The sequence below is a fragment of the Cucurbita pepo genome, chromosome 6 (genome assembly GCF_057944985.1).
Source record: "Cucurbita pepo subsp. pepo isolate OVF chromosome 6, ASM5794498v1, whole genome shotgun sequence".
Taxonomy (NCBI): domain Eukaryota; kingdom Viridiplantae; phylum Streptophyta; class Magnoliopsida; order Cucurbitales; family Cucurbitaceae; genus Cucurbita; species Cucurbita pepo.
The window spans coordinates 4,902,070-4,921,347 of NC_141803.1; the positions used below are offsets into that span (position 1 = coordinate 4,902,070).

Consider the following 19,278-nt stretch of genomic DNA (forward strand, 5'->3'; position numbering starts at 1 on the left):
TCGATGGAGATAGTATTCCTCACTTATAAGCCCATAATGTTCTAGTAAAGCTCATGCTCTCCTGGCTTCCCCAAAAGATTCCTCACTCATAAGCCCATAATCTTCCAGTAAAGCTCTCATGGCTTCCCCAAAAGGCCTCGTTTCAATGGAGATAGTGTTCCTCACCTATAAGCCCATAATCTTCCAGTAAATAAACCAACGTGGGAGTCACTCCCAATAATCCTCAACAATCCTCCCCTCCAACAAAGTACACTGTAAGCCTCCCCTGAGGCTTATGGAGGGTTCGAATAGCCTCCCCTTAATCGATAAGTCTCCCCTTAATCGAGGCTCGACTCCTTTCACTGGAGTCCTCGAACAAAGTACACATTTTATTCGACACTTTAGTCACTTTTGACTGTACCTTTGAGACTCACAATTCTTTGTTCGATGTTTGAGGATTCTATTGACATGGCTCTGATACCATGTTAGGAATCACGACTCTCTACAATAGTATGATATTATCCACTTTGAGCATAAGCTCTCGTGACTTTGTTTTGGGCTTTCCCAAAAGGGTCTCCTACCAATGGAGATAGTATTCCTCCCGTATAAGCACACGATATTCCACTAAATAAACCAACGTGGGACTCACTCCCAATAATCCTCAACAACTTGTTGGTGGGAAGTGAGTGTCACACAATCACAAATCCGCTCTCAAAGTGCGATTCAGGAAGAAATTTGGTAATCTAACCCAAACTCAAAAATTCTCCCAACACAACCCTCTATTTTCGGGTTCTTAACTTATAAACAAAAATAAATTTACGAGGAAAACAAATTTATCAACACCAGACAAAATTGTAACACCTTAACATAATTCAACATTACGGTCACCTCTCAAAAATTGGTTACCCTAAGAAACATAATTCAACGTTGCCATAAAACTAAAGACAATTAAATACAAATACGGTCACTTCTTAAAAATTGGTTACTCTAGAAAACATAATTCAACATTGCCATAAAACTAAAAACAATTAAATACAGTAACTTTTTAAAAGTTGATTACTCTGTAAAGAGTTGAAAATTTCACAGAACTAACAGACAACTAAATACTCTCATTTCTTTAAAATTGGTTACTCTGTCAATAAATTTAGTTTTGTTTATATTTATTTTTTAAAAAATTTATTCATTATTTTTGTAATATTTCAAATTAAAATTTAAAATAAAAAAGCAATATTGTTATAAAACATGTTTTTATTTTAAAATAAAAAATAAAGAAGAAATAATTAGAAATAAGAAACCATGGTCAACACAATTAAAGTTTTTTTTATTAAACAAAAAAAAATTAATTAACAAAAAGATAAAAACATTAATAAACTTTTAATGACTCATTTAAGTTATTAAAATATTATTGTTAATTACAGTTATTATTTTAAACGGACTTTAAAATAACTGTTATAATCAGATATTCGAAAATTAAACCAAAAAAAAAAAAAATAAAAAAAAAAAAATAAAAAAATATATTGTATTATGGAAAATTAGGCTTCTGTTTCCAAGTTAGGTTAGGGAATCTTTTATTTCCATACTATATTCATTGGAATATTCTCCTCACAATTTACTAAATTACCCCCAAAATTAGGTAAAAGGTTGAATTCAAAATAAGACAATACGGGAGGGGCAAATTGGTCAAACCCTGAAAAGCTCTGAAAACGACGTCCCCTGAGAACAGTGGTGGGGTCAGTAAAACGGGGCGTTTTAAGTAAAATAAATAAATTAAATTAAAAATAGTCAAACGAGCACCTTCTTTCACCTGTCCTATGACTTTTCGCCTATTGTCCAATTAAAAGGTGACACGTGTATAAATGTTACTGAACTTGTCTGTAGCCTGTAATAGCCTCGCGCCTTCCAAATCATGGGGTAAAGGAGGCAAATCGGAACGTGGTAGAACAATCGTTTTCCGTCCCCTTTCCATCTTCCTCCGCTTGCTGTTTCTCTTCGAAGCCGTTCCGCGTTGATCTTCCACGAGTTTCTCCGGTCTCTGTTGTTTTGGTAAGCGATTTCAACGTGTATGTTTTTGTTCTTGTTTGTTTGATTTCAGTTCTCCTTTGGTTGCTGAGATATTTGTCTAGGAAATCTGTTTTCTGTGATCTTTGTTTTGAATGTATGTTGTTTTTCTTTTTCTGTTTGTGCGTTTTTCATTTTGGCCTCTCGTGATGTCTGCATTTTATTTGCATGTTTCTTTCTGGATGTGTTCTGAATCGTGAAAGAATGCACTTATGTGGATTTTATTACTGTGATTTGGTCGGTGCTCTGATTTTCGTTTTACTTGCTTGAATAGAAGCTGAGAAAATGAGTTTTGGAGTCGTAAGGCGACGGATTGCGTCTGGAGGCTCTAATCTGGTTAGTTCAGAGCGTTCTATCCATTTTCTTCAGGATACATGATGAATATAGGATTTGTACCGGTAGGCAGGACTTGTCTGATTCTGTAGTGCTTTCATTTCAGTTTTCTGCGCAGTATTTGCGGGGAATTCGACCTTCCATTTCTGCGGGAAGAGTTCGCTCCGTTGCCGAAAAAGAGGTAGTTGCGTTTTCTGAAGTTTTTGTCTCTTTGTTTGCTTTGTTTGGAGGTAGTTTCTAATTTTGGCTTGAAGTATTTTCATAATGCACGAATGACCTCTTATACGCTATAGGTATTTGCTATGTATCTCTTTGGTCTTCCTTGCACCTCTCTGTGAAATGAAATGAAAGTTAAAAGCGATGTTATTTGATTATTTTCGTGCAATAATTTATTCATGAATCTTACTGCCTTGTTTTTTCATTCCGCATTTAGATTTTGCACCAGTGTAGGAGCTTTGGACATGTCAGAAATTTTTCTCACCTACTTTCACATGGTAATTTTGATTGCGGCCTCTCTTTATATTTGTTTAAGCTCCTACTTTATGCAACTAGTTTAAATATACGTTATCCTTTGATTGATTGATACCCCTACGTTGCAGGTGGCCTTGCTAGTCCTCAATCTCTAAGGTCAGTTACCAATATACAACTTTGCGTATGTGGCCCTTGTTTACTTTTGACCTTGGGGCAAAATTTTACTTTTCTTTTCCTCCTATTTCTTAGTGAGTGGTGGTTGCCATCATTTGTGTTTGTGTATTCTACATTTTCATCGATGTGTTTACAGACCAATTTACCATTCCTTGGCATGTTTGACACATGTCTTGACTCAGAAATGGGGTCTCATCATGTATCTAGCCTTATGTTCTGCTTTTCTGAGGTCCATCTATCTATCACGCTATCTATACATGGGTCAGGCCGACATGTATTGGGAATAAGTAAGATTTTTCTAAATAATTAAAAAAAATTAACAACTCGATGACAAAACCCAATCTGAAAAATAGAGGGGTGGGGTTGTGAATCCTATTCGAGTCATTTGGGTCACCAACTTGAGCAACTAGTCCAAAAATTTTCTCCAACCTATCCGTGTATACCCCTATTCTTATGGCAGGTAGTGTTGGGAATTCATCCTCTATTTTGATTTCTCTTGGGTCTTTGATATCTCAATGGCAATGATGAATTTTAAGTTGTTTCTGGATTGGGTTTGAGATTCTTGCTATCAATGTGAATCCAACTCTTTTTTTTTTTTTTTTTTTTGGTTAAATTTTAAAGTTTTATGAGCATTGTGAAACCCCATTCAACCTGAATTTGACTGGTAGATTAAGTCTTTTGTTACCTGTTATACTTACAATTACAATGTTGCTTTTCTCATTGAAACAAAATTTCTGCGTTATATGGGACACGTGTATAATACTTTTCAACTTTTTTTTTCCCCTTTTAATGAGAACTTTTCATTAGTTCTTTTGCTACTGTCCCCTTTGGTTTTAATTTTTATATGGTGATCAGGGTTGCTTTTGCAAGTATGCAGCAAAGTTCTATGATGCAATTGAATGGTCGGAACTTCTCTTCAGATAATGGTGCGACATCACTTTTTTTTCTTAATTATTTTTGCTTGTGTTTCTTCTTCAACAGTTGCTGGGTGTTAGTTGGACTGTGTTTACCTGATGTTGGTTATCACGCTAGCAACATTAGGGTTCTTTATAATGACACTAATTGGAGATCCCTTATGCAATCTCCATTGGTTTCCTCTTCTGCATTTCATATTGTCAATGTAAAGTATAGTTACTTTTCACGTAAACAGAGGGAGAAAATTAAAATTACCCCATCTTTCTTCCACCAACATTCATAACAAAAAATGATTTTTTCTTTGTTGGGGGGAGGTGACTGTGAATAGATTTTTTATGATAAAATTTAATAAAGTTGACCATTAATGAGCAGCTTCCCTCTTTCTGTTGTTGTGAGTCTCAAGTGTGTAGCCTGTGCGATTAAGTTGTTGCATGAAGGCAAAAAAAGTCTAGAGTTTAAACTTTGTTATACTGACATCACTTAGAGAAATTGGAATTATTTCATTTACTCTTCCATCAGATTTTGCATTAAGTTTACTTGCTGTAGGAGTTAAATTAGTATGCTAGTTTTTTATTTGAAACTAAAAGTGGTTGGGCGTGCAATTGTGTGCTTATAATGCTCTTTTTGATGCTGCTAGCTTGCTTATTTATTCAGTGAAGAATATACTGCAAGCTCACTCTGTGCACGGCTTTCTTTTTCCTTAGTTGTATTTGAGCATACAAACCCATTTTCCAATTGTCGTTTTTCTTTTCTTTTTGTCCTTTTGTAATTAACTTGTTGTCATGTTTGGCATTAAAGGGGACCTGCTTGATGTTGTCGTCCCTCCATTGGCCGAGTCTATTACTGATGGAACACTGGCAAAATTCCTGAAGAGTATGTTCTTTGTTTATCAAGTATATTGCTTGTTGCTATGAAATACACCAATCTTTTTTTTGATATTCTTGATTGATAAGCCATATATCTTGAGTGCAGATCCGGGTGATAGAGTAGAATTGGATGAAGCAATTGCTCAAATTGAAACAGATAAGGTGTTTATAGATTTGTATTGGAAAATATATTTTCTTTCCTTTCTTCCCCTATGAAAATGATTTGACGTTTCATTTAAATCTGTGCTGCTAATTTTCTATCAGGTTACTATTGATGTCACTAGTCCTGGAGCTGGTGTTCTTCAGAAGGTGACTATTTCTGGACTTCTACTAGTTAATTTTCTTAGCTACGCATCTTGTAAGTTGATGGATGATTAATATAAATGCTGGCAGTTTGTTGCGAAGGAAGGAGATACAGTGGAACCAGGTACCAAGGTTGCTGTTATTTCAAAATCTGGTGAAGGTGTAGCTCATGCTGCTCCTTCCGAGAAGACATCGGAGAAAGCTGCATCTCAGGCTGCTCCAGCTGAAAAAATAGAAAAGCCTAAAGCTGAAGCTACGGTCAGTGAGAAGCCTAAAGCACCATCTCCTCCACCTCCTAAGCGCTCAGCTACAGAACCCCAGCTTCCTCCCAAGGATAGGGAAAGACGAGTAAGAACATAGTTTAAAACATCATGGCTCTAAAATGCATTCACCTTTTTTTAGTCAGTTTGTAATGAACTGGGTATTTTCATGGACTTATACTCCATGACTTTACTTGGGATCGTCATGCTTTAGGTTCCAATGACAAGGCTTCGAAAGAGGGTTGCTACACGATTGAAAGATTCTCAAAACACATTTGCTATGTTGACGACGTTCAATGAAGTTGACATGTAAGAAGTTTTTTTTTTTGTCAATGTTTTTCCTCTGCCTATGTAGAAACTACATTGCAGCCTCCTATTTTAGTTGAACATTGTTCGTTTCAACTTTTTAGTTCGTCATGTCATGCCTGAATGCTAGGTACTTCAGTACTGTAGAAAGACTAGTTTTTGTTATTAATTAATCTAGTCCTCCCATTGCTGACATGTAAACCCACTTTAGACTGCAGTTATCATAGGGTATTTTAAGGATTTGCTGGGGATTTTCAGTTACCTATTGGAGATATTTTTTTGTACGAAATCCGATTAGTTGGCTTTGTCCTCGTATCTCCATGAATTAGTTAATCTAATCGTCCCCATTTTCAATGAAGACTCCTTTCTGCTTCATTTTTAACTTATGAAATTTCATGTAGGACAAATTTGATGAAGCTTCGTTCTGATTACAAGGATGCGTTTGTTGAAAAGCATGGAGTCAAGTTGGGTCTTATGTCTGGATTTATTAAGGTATGTATTTGTTAACCTCTTGGATATGTTAATTCCAGATGCGAGTTATGAGTGTATCGCCAATTTATGTTCTTCTGTTCATGTTTCCAGGCTGCTGTCAGTGGACTTCAGAATCAGCCTATTATTAATGCTGTGATTGATGGGGATGATATCATATACAGAGACTACATAGACATAAGCATAGCTGTTGGCACGCCTAAGGTCTGTTGGAGTTTTGAATAGCTTTGCAGTTTTCTTATCAAATCTCTGCTTCTCTCTCTAAAACAAAAATCTTTTCTTGTTTAATGCCTCACGATTCCGCCTAGTTTCTTAATAGATACCTTCCCATATTTTAAGATCTGTTGCGTCAACACATAAAATGACGTTACTCTCAAGCCCAAGATGTCTAAAATTTAAGGGCGCAACTACTTTTGCGAGGTAGCTCATATTTTATAATGGTCGATCACATCTGAAGTTTAGGAATTTCTAGTCTCCAAGTATGATATCATAATTACCTTTGATTTTTAGGGGTCACAATACCCATAAATCCATAAAAAGGACCAAAGTCTGCTGGTGATGTAGATCATAAATCATGAAGGGATGTAAGGTTGCAACATTATATTTCATCTTTTCTCCATGCAGGGTCTTGTTGTGCCAGTTATTCGAAATGCTGATTCGATGAATTTTGCTGAGATAGAGAAGGAGATAAACACACTTGCAAAGAAGGCAAATGATGGTACCATATCAATTGACGAGATGGCTGGAGGTTCCTTCACCGTATCCAATGGCGGTGTTTATGGAAGCCTTTTGAGTACCCCTATTATTAATCCTCCTCAGGTTCGTGCTTATCAAACCTTACCCCACCCACTCCACAAGAGAAATAATAATCCTGCACGTCATGTCATACGATTGGATTACACTCTTTTTCCATGCTTTCTAAGGTGTCTTTTCATTCTGGTTCTTGATAAGAAACTGAAATTCTGAAATTTCTTGGCAGTCGGCAATCTTGGGAATGCACTCGATCGTCTCCCGTCCCGTGGTGGTTGGAGGCAACGTTGTCCCAAGGCCAATGATGTACATTGCTCTAACATATGACCATAGACTTATTGACGGGAGAGAGGCGGTATTCTTTTTGCGCCGCATCAAAGATGTCGTAGAAGACCCACGAAGACTTCTCCTTGACATATAAAGTCTCCAAAACCTTCAGCGTGTGATGTTTCTCCAAGGGTAAAACTTCAAAACCTTAAAAAATCATTTCGAGAAATAAATACTCCGTTTTCCTCACATTTCAAGTTTTGTAGGATATTTCCACACTGTCCTCCCATGAGCAATTTCGGCTTGTCTTATTAATTTATACTGAAATGAGAGATCTTGTTGGAAAAGAGCATATGTTTTAAGCGGTTTTCGATGAATTTATGCTTGTGGGAATTCCCACGTCCATATTGTTGGAATTGTGTTTTGGTGCTAAGCAGTAAGCACTTTATTTCCTTTCCCGGTGCGAATCGAACTTGTGGGTTCGAAACTCAGCACAGCAATGCTGTGACATATTATTAGTTAGAACTTCGCAAGTTCTTGGTTCTTTTCTTATACCTTATGTGATAGTTTTTCAATAATTACATTTACAATTGAGATGCATGGCTATTGACTAAACTAGACAATTGAATCAGCATGAAAACCTTCCTTCTTTTTTCCTAGAAGAGTTTAGTTAACTAATCTTCTAGCTTGGTGGAACAACATTCTAGAAAACTAGTTCATTACCTTGGACCCAAATTTTAGTGTTTGGATCTGCTAGAAATATGAGTTCAATTAAGGTTATTGCGTGACAAGGTAGAATTCATTTATTTTAAGGTTTACCTCATTACACCTTGTATGTATCTTAATGACCAGAAGGAACCTCATGGTCAGATTATCAATGATTGCACTCAATAAAGGATCTACGGGATTCATGCTTGGTGATTATATTTGTGTCGTGTGAAATGTGCATATTTTAATTCTTAAATGAATCATTTCGATATTGAATTAAAAAGGTTTTTATTATTATTATTATTTTTTTTTTTTATGAGATATATATTGAATTAAAATGTTGAATGACTTAAGATGTTAAATAAGAAGTTTTTACAATAAATATTAACCTTTCACATGATAAGAATATCTTAAATTTTTATTCAATAATATTTTTATTAATATTTGTTTTAAGGATATTTAGTAATAAATTATATTATAGTTTACCATATATATTATATATTATATTTTATTATAAGTCAAATATCTAATATTTTGCCTTATTACCACGTATCTTTCCATTTATTGTTATTTTCATTTATTACTATTTTCATATCCTTTATTTGATTATAAATAAGATAACTTTCACACCATTTAGTGGTGGATTAAGCAAACATTCTTAATTTCTATCAATTCGATAGTCTGCCAACGACATTACCCCTCTCGTTGGAACATTTGACCATGACAACGAACTACTACTACTTGGGTAAAACTTCTATTGAATTCCGATTGAATGATTATGGCTGGTCTAAGTATTTGTGAAATACTTACTTTATTGGAGTGGTTAGACATTCGTCAAAAAGGCATTACTAAGAATTCAAAAGTCCCCACATCTTGTAATAAGTTGTAATAAGTTGAGGTTCATCACTTTTAACAATGCTCGCGTGGCAACCAAGATATAGCTCATTTGCCTCCTCGAACTGAACTTGAAGCAACATCGACATATTTCAAGAAATTTAGTCAAATGTATGGATTTTACATCACATCAGTCCATTGTCACAAAGACAACAATTGAACAAATATTTTTTAAAAAAATAAAAAAGATTGTGAAACTAAAGCGGTGTCCATTCACTCGCTTAGAAATGGCAGGCATCATCGAACTAAATATTATTATCAATGCAACTCCCTTTGTCTTCGTTCTCCTTAAACATCAAATGAAATAAAATCAACTGTCTCCTTTTTGTCTGATTATCGGAGAAAGAGCATTGTGGTCCCTTTTAACTATTCAATAAATCAGAAACTTATGGTCGACTTAAATCAAAACTATGACACAAAATTAGAAGCTACTGAATAATACCACATGAAGTTGGGAATCCTCAAAACTGATGTGCCTCTACAGCCAACAGCTTTCAAAGATTGATATCATTACATTCTCACTTCTATGCCTTCCTTAAACAAATGCTCTTTTACGGACTGAATAGGCACCTGCCATCCATAATATTAAGATTTAGTTTGATTCTGTAAAGTTCGTTAATCGAGGCTAAAACATGGTGTCAGTTAAGATAATGAAGGAATCTCAGGTAATAAATACCTCCTTGCGATGAAAAATGCCAGCAGCAAGGGCTGCTGATGCATTCGTTTTGTTGAACACCTCAGAGAAATGGTCAGGACACCCAGCACCACTGCTGGCAATAACGGGGATGCTCACAGAATCTGATATCAGCTTTACCAGATCTGTATCAAATCCTTTTCCTTGACCTGTCAAAGTTTGGTTAGAAACTAAATAATAATTATGATTATATTTAACACGTCAGATTACTCGAACAAGCAGTAAATGTTGAGGATTGTTGGGAGAGAAGTCTCACGTCCGCTAATTAAGGGGTTGATCATGGGGTTAAGTAAGAAATACTATCTCCATTGGTATGAGGCTTTTTGGAGAAACCAAAAGTAAAGTCACGAGAGTTTATGCTCAAAATGGACAATATCATACCATTGTGGAGAGTTGTGGTTTCTAACATGATATAAGAGTCATGTCCATAACTTAACCATGTTAATAGAATCCTGAAATGTCGAATAAAGAAGTTGTGAGCCTCGAAGGTGTAGTCAAAAGTGACTCAAATGTCGAACAAAGGGTGTACTTTGTACCCTTTGTTCGAGGGCTCCAGAGAAGGAATCGAGTCTTGATTAAGGGGAGGCTGGTCGAGAGCTCCATAAGCCTCAGGAGAGGTTCTATGATGTACTTTGTTCAAGGGGAGGATGGTTGGGAAAGGAGTCCCACATTGGTTAATTAAGGAGTTGATCATGGGTTTATAAGTAAGGAATAATATCTCTCCATTGTTACGAGGCCTTTTGAGGAAACCAAAAGCAAAACCATGAGAGTTTATGCTTAAAGTGGACAATATCATACTATTACGGAGAGTCGTGATTTATGCATGTTTCTCAAAGAATTCAGAAATGGCTGTCCCTAGATTTGGTATCTCTGTCAAAGCTAAAAGGGAGAATTTTTTTTTAATAATAGGAAACATAAACATTTGATTGATGGTGTGAAATGATTACAAAAGAGAGGGCCAATCATGGAGAATTGCATAAGGCTCTTACACTGATATACGAGGGAAGAAAGAAAGTATTACAGAGGAGATAAATTACACCACAAAAGAGCTAATTAAGCGGTAAGTTCCATAATCGAGTTGAAACTAGAGTGCTTATATGAGAAAATCCCTACTTTCCAAATAGTTCAAAGAAAAGCTCCAATGAAATTTTGCCAAAGAATTCTCTTGTTCCTCTTCAACGAATGTCCAGTGAGGATGTAAAAGAGGAAGGAGAGATTATCATTCGGGAGAGTAATGGTGGGTGAGACATGAGAGCTTATGGATTTTCAAATTTCTTACTGCTAACCCATATATATATACTGGTACTGTAACTATGAGTGAGAGGAGGCCTTTTGTTAACTTCCTCGGAAGGCAATCCTTGAAGGAATTCTAACCACCCAACCCTAGTAGATCTTGCAACATGTAGGAAGTGTCTCGTTGAAAGAAACACAAAGGAAAAGGCTAATATAATATTTCCATGCTTAGAAAGAGATGATGATTATAAAATTTTTATTGGATGGAATTGTCATCCTCACCATCGCAATCTATGCAGTTCAGCAGTATTTCTCCAGCTCCAAGCTCCTCGACTGCTTTTGCAAGCTCATAAGCTCCAATAGGTCGACCTTCTCGACCTCCATTAACCTAGTGAACAATCAAGCGAATTTGGTTAAAATAAAATAAAATAAAATAATAAAAATAAAAATGAAATAGAACTTTTAAATGTGAAGCATTGAGCAATGACCTCCCGTGTCTTAATCCTCAACATGAGATCCAAGCCCAAACAGTTTGGGGGATTTTCTTTTCTGCTATCCATAATTCAAGGGATTTTCATCACTTCCAAGTTTTGATGGATAGACATGTTAAAGTCTCCTGGCATCTTTTTGTCATTTGTCTAGATTTTTTTTGGTAAGAGTCATTTTTTCGTCCTCTCAAACTTTTTAAGTGTGGATTTTTTTGTCCGTACAGCCTTATTATCCTTTGTTAGCTAGGTTCTCAAAGGTTAAGGTTCCAAGAAAGGCTTATTTTTTCTTTTTTCTTTGGTTGGTTGTGCTTGTGATTCTATAAAGGTTATCTTCTCTGAAGCTTAAGCTAAAACTTTCTTGTGTTTTAGCTCATTCTTTTTAAGGTGTTTTGTTCCCTTTGGGTATCTAACTAAGGGTTTTTAAGGTTTTAGAAGTGGCTTTAGATCCAGTGCCCTAGGAGGAGGTTTAGAGATCATACACATGAACGCTTCCCCATGGGTTTAAGCATCATGCTTTTGTGAAGGTACCTTTGGTTGGTCCAGCCTGTGTTCTGTTGTTAAACTAGAATTGTTTGAATAGCACTGTCAACATTCATCTGGAAAGCATGCTAAACCACTTATCACCACTTCTTTAAGGATTCAAATTCATACGCCAAAGATGTCTGTTTCTGGTTCCTAAAGCACTAGTCAGACCAATACAGATCAGGCGAGAAAGGAGGACTAACGGAGATAAGCGTGTCACATGTGAACTATTCCATACCAGTGAAAATTATGGATAACTATTCAAATACTCCCCCCCATGTGATAAATGAAGTATCCTATGGCCCTAACACAATATTTGCTCGTCTCTGTTTCAACCGAAGCAATAGTATTGCGGTAGTAACTCGTACTTTCAAATTTTCATAAAGTACTAGCAATATTATTGCCAGCTTGTTGAAAAAGAATTAGCAATCAGACAATTTTGGAGCGAAATAAACATGTGAGAGAGAAAATAGTACTTACTGTACACTGATACCATGCATATTCTTCTCCATTAGGACCTGAAATGAACAGAAGTTCACATTTATAAATTCAATCCAAGTCAGCAACAAACTTCCTATAGTCCCTTAGATTCTCTCAAACAATTTTTTTATAATAGATTCTCTCAAACATAATGCTCCTTTGAATCCTTAAAGAAGTGGTGATAAGTGGTTTAATCGCTCCCTTGCATATCATACAGACATCAAGAAAGAAAGAAAACATTGCAAAGGCAGGATTCGCACCTAACGCATTTAACCTACAACAGGGTTCAGAGGCGTTTCGAGGAAACAATAGAAATGAAATAACCTTTTACCTGGGTTTGTTACTCGTATAACCTTGAACTCTACATCATCGGGACTTTTAAGGTACACTCTACGAGGATCAATACTTACCACAACAGCCTGCAAGAAAGATTTTGGACAAAATCACTGTGATTAGTATTATTTATATTTCCAAGAACACAGATTAAACATCAATGTACACCAAATCAATAAATTGTTTCATATAATAATCATTTTCAGTGAGTCAATCAATCAGAAAGCTATAACTTAAAGATGTGACCAATTAGTCATCCGAACAATATGAGCAAGGAGAAATGAGACGGGGATTTCTTTCTTGCTGTCCTAACAAAGCATTGAAGTTAACGAGCTGAAAAAGATTCTATAGTGTCGGATGTGAAGATAATTACGCAATACTGTATTGCATCTTTGGTATCGGATAAGATTTTCTTGCTTTTCAATTAATAGCCAATTGCTGATAATAGTAACCCTGCTAAAGATGACCACTATCCAATAACCAAATGGAAAAAAGAGAAGTTATTAGAAAATCCAGGTTACAGTGAAAAGCACAGAAACTGCAGTATAAACAACTCTTCTGGAATCTTGACCTTATACTTCAATACCAGGATTAAATACATGAATAATGAGGACCATAGCTTGCGCAATTGATGTTAATCACCTGATTTCCATAAACCTTAGAAATCTGCTCCAAGCTGGTCTTTCCTGTTTTTACCTGAGAGCAAACAGTTCAAGAACCTTATAAGTGAAACAACCATGCACACAAGTTAACTTCAGATGATTGATATAACACTTACGCCAGTTCTTAAATATTCTTCGGCAGCATAAACAGCATCACTTCCAATAGATATTTTATCAGCTCCAGATCTGAAATATTCTGAAGCAACTTCCAGGCTAGAATAGTGCCTGACAAGGTTTTGCATAATATATTGTTCATGAAATAGATCAAAGCAGCATAACTGCATAGCATACAACCCATAAAGTTGAGGAATTTAAAATAAAAAAATACCCTAGTAATATTAAGAGCACACCTGCCATTCGCATCCTTAAAATCTCTAATCCCGCCCCCAACAGTCAATGGTACAAAAACATTTTCTGATGTGTATCTCAGCACCTATGAAGAGCATCGGGGAGTATTAAGATTAGACAAAAGAATGAAAGTTATATATACGGCAACATTGCGGGGGAAAATAACTGCACCTAAAATTTAACAAACCTGCAACATTGGCAAGTCGCCTAGAGGGAAGTCACGAAAACCAGTTATATTCAAAAAACTGACCTGCAATTTAACGTCATAAAGGCATCAAGCAAATGAAAAGCTGAATAGCATCACTTTAGAAATAATAATAACCTGAGGGATAAAAGTTTTTAGGCTAAAAGGTGATGAGACATACCTCATCAGCACCATCCTTGTAGTACTGTCCAGCAAGCTCTACCGGCTTGCCAAGGTTCCTCACCTAAACATTAAATAATAGCGTCATTTCCATTCCTTGGAAATTCGAAGAGCATGCATCATTACACTAATCAGCCACTCAGGGTCATAACAGTAGGCGTTTTAACCATGGGAACTAAAATAAACTGCTAAACAGCATCATAAAAATATCACCCCTTTAATATATTTTTTTAAAAGGTTATGAATTAAGGTTCTATATACAATTTTAATAAAATAAATAAATTTACCTGAAAATTATCACATAAATGATAACCAATACACAGAGAAAACTATCACAAATTGTTTGGAGGCCAGATATTTAGCTGGTATTAGGATTTTGTTTGAACCTTTTTTAAAAAAAAATATAGAAATCAAGAGATTTTGTGCGAATGAAAGAGCAAGAAAAGGCAAAACAAGACAAAAAGGATCCTCAAAAGATAAACAATATCCTCCAAGAAAGACATGACCTATTAAAAAAACCCTACTACAATTAAACCCCACCTGTAATAATTCTCAGATGTAAAAAAACAAAATAATAATAATTCTCAAACATAATCGAGGCCCATAATAACATGCTGAACTGTAAATGTTCCACACTTCAAAAGATCCTCTTTCAATCTTCAAAGACTACAACTATATCATATGCTGAAAAGGGTAAACTTCAAACGTCCTATAACTGAAAATACTAAATGCACTTCCAGATGGAAAATTGATGAAAATAAATTTATACAGAAATTGCTTTTTTTTCTTAAAATACAATCGTGAGTATCCAGACCAACTTAAAAAACGTAAACGCACTTCCAAATGGGAAAATTGTTTAACGTGGCATGAGAAAACTATTCTACCTCATTTTCTTCTGTTTGCTCCCTGACATCATATTGGTCCCCTTTGGTAACAACAAGATCCCCTTGGTCATTTGTCCGCACATCAAGACAAGCAATAACCTAAGAGAATTAAAAGGAGTTGTTGACAAGCTCCTCTATCACGTTTATAGAGGACAATAGAACTGACATAAAACCAAAAGTGGTATAATCAAAGAGCTTTTTGAGAGGACTACTACCCTTGGGATAAGATTATATAAGTGAAAAGAAATATTAATCATAGCATTCAATTGTTAGTGTTGAGTGATTATTACCCTTTTTGCAAGTCGAGATGCCTTTCCCTCATTAGGCTTCTGTCTTAAGTGAACATTTCAAAATGTTAGTTGATCTAAAAGAAACGTGAGTTGATACAATGCTCACATCCAGGGATGAAAGTTAACATACCTTGGTCACGGTTGACTTTGGAAACAAGAATCTTCTAAGGACAGACAGACCTACCTCTGATAATTATACATACGTGCCATTAACCATTACAAAGTGCAACAGTATTGGAAAATTTCTAATACAAAGAGTAATAACAGGGTCAAAAGGCAAACAGAGATTGGAATAAATCAATCAATCTTGATCCTTAAACTGCTGTCACGCACATGAAAGAATGTAACAATGAAATAGTTTATACCACTATTTTTAAGCAGTAAAACTCAACAACGACCTCAATTTTCTTCTCTTTTTTGTAGTTGTTATTGTTTCTTTCTTTCTTTTTTTTTTTTTTTTGGGGGGGGGGGGGGATGGAGTTGGTTGTAGCGGTGGTCCGGAGGTATATATGATACTCTGTTATGTCATAAATTCTGAGTTTTGGAGGAAATCCGCCTCTTATCCAAAATCATATGACAAATCTGAAGGTAGGGAGAAACTGTCCAACTAAATTTAGAAACAAGCACAAGCACAAGCAAAGCATATCTTACCTCCACTCTTTTCTGGGTGGAATTGAACTGCATGGACATTTCCCCTTCTAACTGAAGCTATAAACCTGTCGCCATAGCTGCAAGTAGAAGAGATCCACTCCTTGTTCTTGTCTGACTGAAATATGAGAAAAGAATTAGGTTCCCATACACATCATGTTGATAGAAAAGGAAAATCAAAGATCACGTGGAAAATGAATTATTTCGAACAAGACAGTATCTTACTGGCATAGCACGGTAAGAATGAACAAAGTAGACATGACGATTAGAAATTTCATCCAATATCTCAGAGTCCTCTGAGATTTCCAAAGCATTCCATCCAATATGGGGTACCCTAAAACCATTAGAAGAGTCAAAACGCCCAACCACGCCTGGTATTAAGCCAAGACCTTTTACTGCAACACAGAACAAGAGTAGTTTAGTCATTACCATAAGAAAAGTGATTTTGAAATAATCAGTTAATTCAATCTTAAGAAAAGACCCTTCCAGCAAGTGGTTTTCATGTGTTTCTTCGGTAGAATGCCCTCATTGTTGGGTTATGGAAACTTTAAACGGAGAGGAATATAAGGACAAGTAATATGTAAAGGGATTTGGAAGTTTCTTGACTTAATCTTTTTTGCTACTTCAAATTGGTGCAACCTCTCAAAAGAGTTCAAAGATTATTCCTCCATTCTTATTAATGCCAATTGAAGTACTTTTTGGTGAACTCCCTTGGCCATTTCTCATCTTTGTAACCTCTTATCCTCTTCAATGAAATGTTTACTGCCTCCACTAAGAGAAATGAAAAATGAATATAAGAAACACATGAAAAGCATCAGTTTCAAACCTGGTCCGTTCTCCTCGCTTGATTCGAAGAGTAGTTGAAGCCCAAGACAAATACCTAAAAAAGGGCGATCATTCTCAATATAACTGCAGAGTGCTTCAGCCATGCTGCAAAACATCACACATACTCCAAAACGTTAAATGCAGCTTAAAACTTTCAATTTGCACCTTCAACCCATTCTGGATAATTTGTTTCAGTAGTAAAAAGCTTATGCACACGAGTGTGTTAAAAATAAAGGAGGCAAAGAATCAGTTACCCTTTACTGTTTAGCACATCCATGGCAGGAGCAAATGCCCCAACTCCAGGAAATATTAGGCGTTTTGCATTTATAATGTCTTCTGGAGTTTGCACCTAAAAATCAGCTTTCATACGTCAAGTTGTTGCTAGATGTTTACCCAACAAATCGCCATAATCAATGGTATGAAGCATACTAACTACTCAATCACCAAACAAGAAATTACAACACTGAAATAAAAAATTATGGAATCAGTGTAAGATTGTCAATAAATCATAAATCTTGATCAAATGCCAAAAAGGTATTCACAATTCTGCAAGACATTACTATAAGATAACAAAAACAATACTCTTCAGTTCAAAGCATAAACTCCTGCAAGTTCAATCATTATCCATACAACGATGAAAATAAGAAAAGAGAATCTCACATCTTTGATGTCGAAGCCAAGGTAACGAATTGCATTCCTCACACTACGAACATTACCAGCACCATAATCCAGCAAAGTTACAACTAGAGTAACAAATACAAGAAAATTACGAAGTCGCATTTGAAACGAGCAACAAATTCATTGGCAGACAGAGAGAAAATAGAGTACCTGAATCACCACCCAATGAGGCACGAACTGCGAACTTACCGGAGGACTTAACTTTGAGATGACGAGTTTTGTAATGATTATTGCGAAGAAAAAAGAGAGAACTCGTATGAGCCGACGATGAAAGTGACCGAAATACAGTCCGAGAAGAAGAGGAAGAAGAAGAAACAGCGATGGAGAACGGCGGCGCTTCCATTACAATCTCCGGAACTCAAACGGTGAAGCCTGGACGGAGATTTCTAGCTTCGAATCGGCAATTGCTCGAAGAAGAAAGCTCCGGTGTAGCGGCGTTCGACTGAAAATGGCGAAAGAAGCTCCGTGGTGATTAACAGAGAAAATTAATACAAATTAATACAAATTAAATTCTAAACACAATTAAAAAAATAATTTTATTTTCTTTATAATTAAATTATGTAATTACTAAAATTCCTTTAAATATTTTTAATCAATTAAAATGTATTAAACTCCAATAAATAAATTTCAAAATAAAATAAAAGATTACTATAAGAAGCTTACTTTATATTATTTTATTAAATACTAATTAATTTATTAATACATTTTATTTGATATTTAATATGTTTTACTACTATAAATCTTTAATATAACTATTAATTTTGATGATAAAATTAATTTTTTTAATTTTTAAAAAATTTAAAAACTTAGTAATTTTAGTCAACCTAGCCAAATTTAATTTAAACTAAAATATAGAGTGATTCTCGAGATATGATACCAAAATAAGAGTTACTTTCCTTTCCAGTGGCTCAATCAACTTTAAGCAATTCTATATTGAGTGATCTCTTAAGAATTTTATGCACGTGAGTGAGGACAAAATATGCAGGAAAAACTCGTGTTGGGTCACAAATACACGGTCTGTATTTCTTTACTTATAAATTCATGATCTCCCCTTATTCGGGGCTCGATTCCTTTCTCTAGAGCCCTCGAACAAAGTACACCACACGTTAGAAGCTCACAAGCTTTGTTCGATATTTGAGGATTCTATTGTCATGGCTAAGTTTAGGGCATGACTCTAGTACCATGTTAGGAATCACAAATCTCGTAGTATGATATTGTCCACTTTGAGTGTAAACTCTCGTGGCTTTGCTTTGGGCTTCTTAAAAGGCCTCATACCAATGAAGATGCATCCCTTTACTTATAAACCCATGATCATTCTCTAAATTAGCTAACGTATAACTTACTTCCAACAATTCTCGACAAAAAGCGAGGTAATCTATTTATTGAAACCCTTAAAAGTTGGATATTTTGTTTAGACAAAATACAAAATTTATGGATATTTTTATTAATTTAGACAAATAATAAATTTAAGGACGAACATTTTAGGAAGAAATAAAATGAAATAAATTTGTTATTAAAAGAGTGAGATCCCATGTAGATTAGAGAGGAGAACGAAACATTCGTCCACATAAGTTGCAGAGGGGAACAAAACGTTTCTTGTAAAAGTGTGGAAACCTCTCCCTAGTAGACACATTTTAGAATCGAAAGGCTTGCGACGACATGTAACGAACCAAAGCGGACATTATCTGCTAGCTATGAGTTTGAGCTGTTACAAATGGTATCAGAGTCAGACACTGAACGGAATGTTAGCGAGGACGATGGGACCCAAGGGGGTGGATTGTTAGATCCCACATTAGTTAGAGAGATAAACAAAACATTCTTTACAAGGACACTGGGGAGGGCGTTGGCCCCTAAGAGGGTAGATTGTGAGATCTCATATTGGTGAGAGAGAGAGAAACGGAACATTCCTTATAAGGACGAGCTCCAAAACATTCCTTATAAGAACAGACTAACGACGATACGTAATGGGTCAAAATGGACAATATCGACCAACGGTGAACTTGGCAACGAAACATTCTTTATAAGAACATTGGTCCCGAAACATTACCGGTAAGAA

The 19,278-nt window shown here is 35.6% G+C and overlaps 2 protein-coding genes across 3 annotated transcripts; one reads left to right on the plus strand and one right to left on the minus strand.

Moving 5' to 3' along the window:
• Positions 1 to 1,866: 1,866 nt before the first annotated feature.
• On the plus strand, positions 1,867 to 7,725 carry LOC111797006 (dihydrolipoyllysine-residue succinyltransferase component of 2-oxoglutarate dehydrogenase complex 2, mitochondrial). 2 transcript variants are annotated; one of them, XM_087125023.1, is made up of 16 exons: positions 1,867 to 2,022; positions 2,312 to 2,373; positions 2,477 to 2,551; positions 2,804 to 2,864; positions 2,970 to 2,997; positions 3,871 to 3,941; positions 4,729 to 4,803; positions 4,903 to 4,958; positions 5,061 to 5,105; positions 5,190 to 5,447; positions 5,574 to 5,668; positions 6,067 to 6,157; positions 6,248 to 6,358; positions 6,779 to 6,973; positions 7,134 to 7,363; positions 7,438 to 7,725. In XM_087125023.1, exons 2-15 carry the CDS (start codon positions 2,323 to 2,325, stop codon positions 7,323 to 7,325), a joined length of 1,404 nt encoding a protein of 467 aa, XP_086981149.1. In that variant the 5' UTR covers positions 1,867 to 2,022; positions 2,312 to 2,322; the 3' UTR covers positions 7,326 to 7,363; positions 7,438 to 7,725. The 2 variants fall into 2 exon arrangements, with proteins under 2 accessions (XP_086981149.1, XP_023535618.1); XM_023679850.2 differs by having other exon boundaries at positions 7,134 to 7,725.
• Positions 7,726 to 9,001: 1,276 nt separating this feature from the next.
• LOC111797005 (imidazole glycerol phosphate synthase hisHF, chloroplastic) lies at positions 9,002 to 17,701 on the minus strand. The gene is made up of 19 exons (XM_023679849.2): positions 17,373 to 17,701; positions 17,205 to 17,287; positions 16,799 to 16,893; positions 16,546 to 16,649; positions 15,945 to 16,114; positions 15,723 to 15,837; positions 15,202 to 15,257; positions 15,072 to 15,110; positions 14,782 to 14,880; positions 13,899 to 13,961; positions 13,721 to 13,783; positions 13,536 to 13,618; positions 13,302 to 13,410; positions 13,166 to 13,219; positions 12,522 to 12,609; positions 12,191 to 12,228; positions 10,983 to 11,088; positions 9,450 to 9,616; positions 9,002 to 9,343 (listed from the first exon to the last, which is right to left on the minus strand). Exons 1-19 carry the CDS (start codon positions 17,563 to 17,565, stop codon positions 9,284 to 9,286), a joined length of 1,785 nt encoding a protein of 594 aa, XP_023535617.2. The 5' UTR covers positions 17,566 to 17,701; the 3' UTR covers positions 9,002 to 9,283.
• Between the last annotated feature and the right edge of the window lie 1,577 nt (positions 17,702 to 19,278).

Bases quoted from the DNA above. Each gene is read 5' to 3' on its own strand.
- LOC111797006 (XM_023679850.2), top strand. From the start codon at position 2,323: ATGAGTTTTGGAGTCGTAAGGCGACGGATTGCGTCTGGAGGCTCTAAT. The intron at 5,448-5,573 runs GTAAGAACATAG...GTCATGCTTTAG, and splicing joins CCAAGGATAGGGAAAGACGA to GTTCCAATGACAAGGCTTCG. The intron at 5,669-6,066 runs GTAAGAAGTTTT...AATTTCATGTAG, and splicing joins ACGTTCAATGAAGTTGACAT to GACAAATTTGATGAAGCTTC.
- LOC111797005 (XM_023679849.2), bottom strand. From the start codon at position 17,565: ATGGAAGCGCCGCCGTTCTCCATCGCTGTTTCTTCTTCTTCCTCTTCT. The intron at 13,619-13,720 runs GTTTGTTAAATT...TGCTCTTCATAG, and splicing joins GCGACTTGCCAATGTTGCAG to GTGCTGAGATACACATCAGA. The intron at 13,220-13,301 runs GTAAGTGTTATA...GTTTGCTCTCAG, and splicing joins AAGAATATTTAAGAACTGGC to GTAAAAACAGGAAAGACCAG.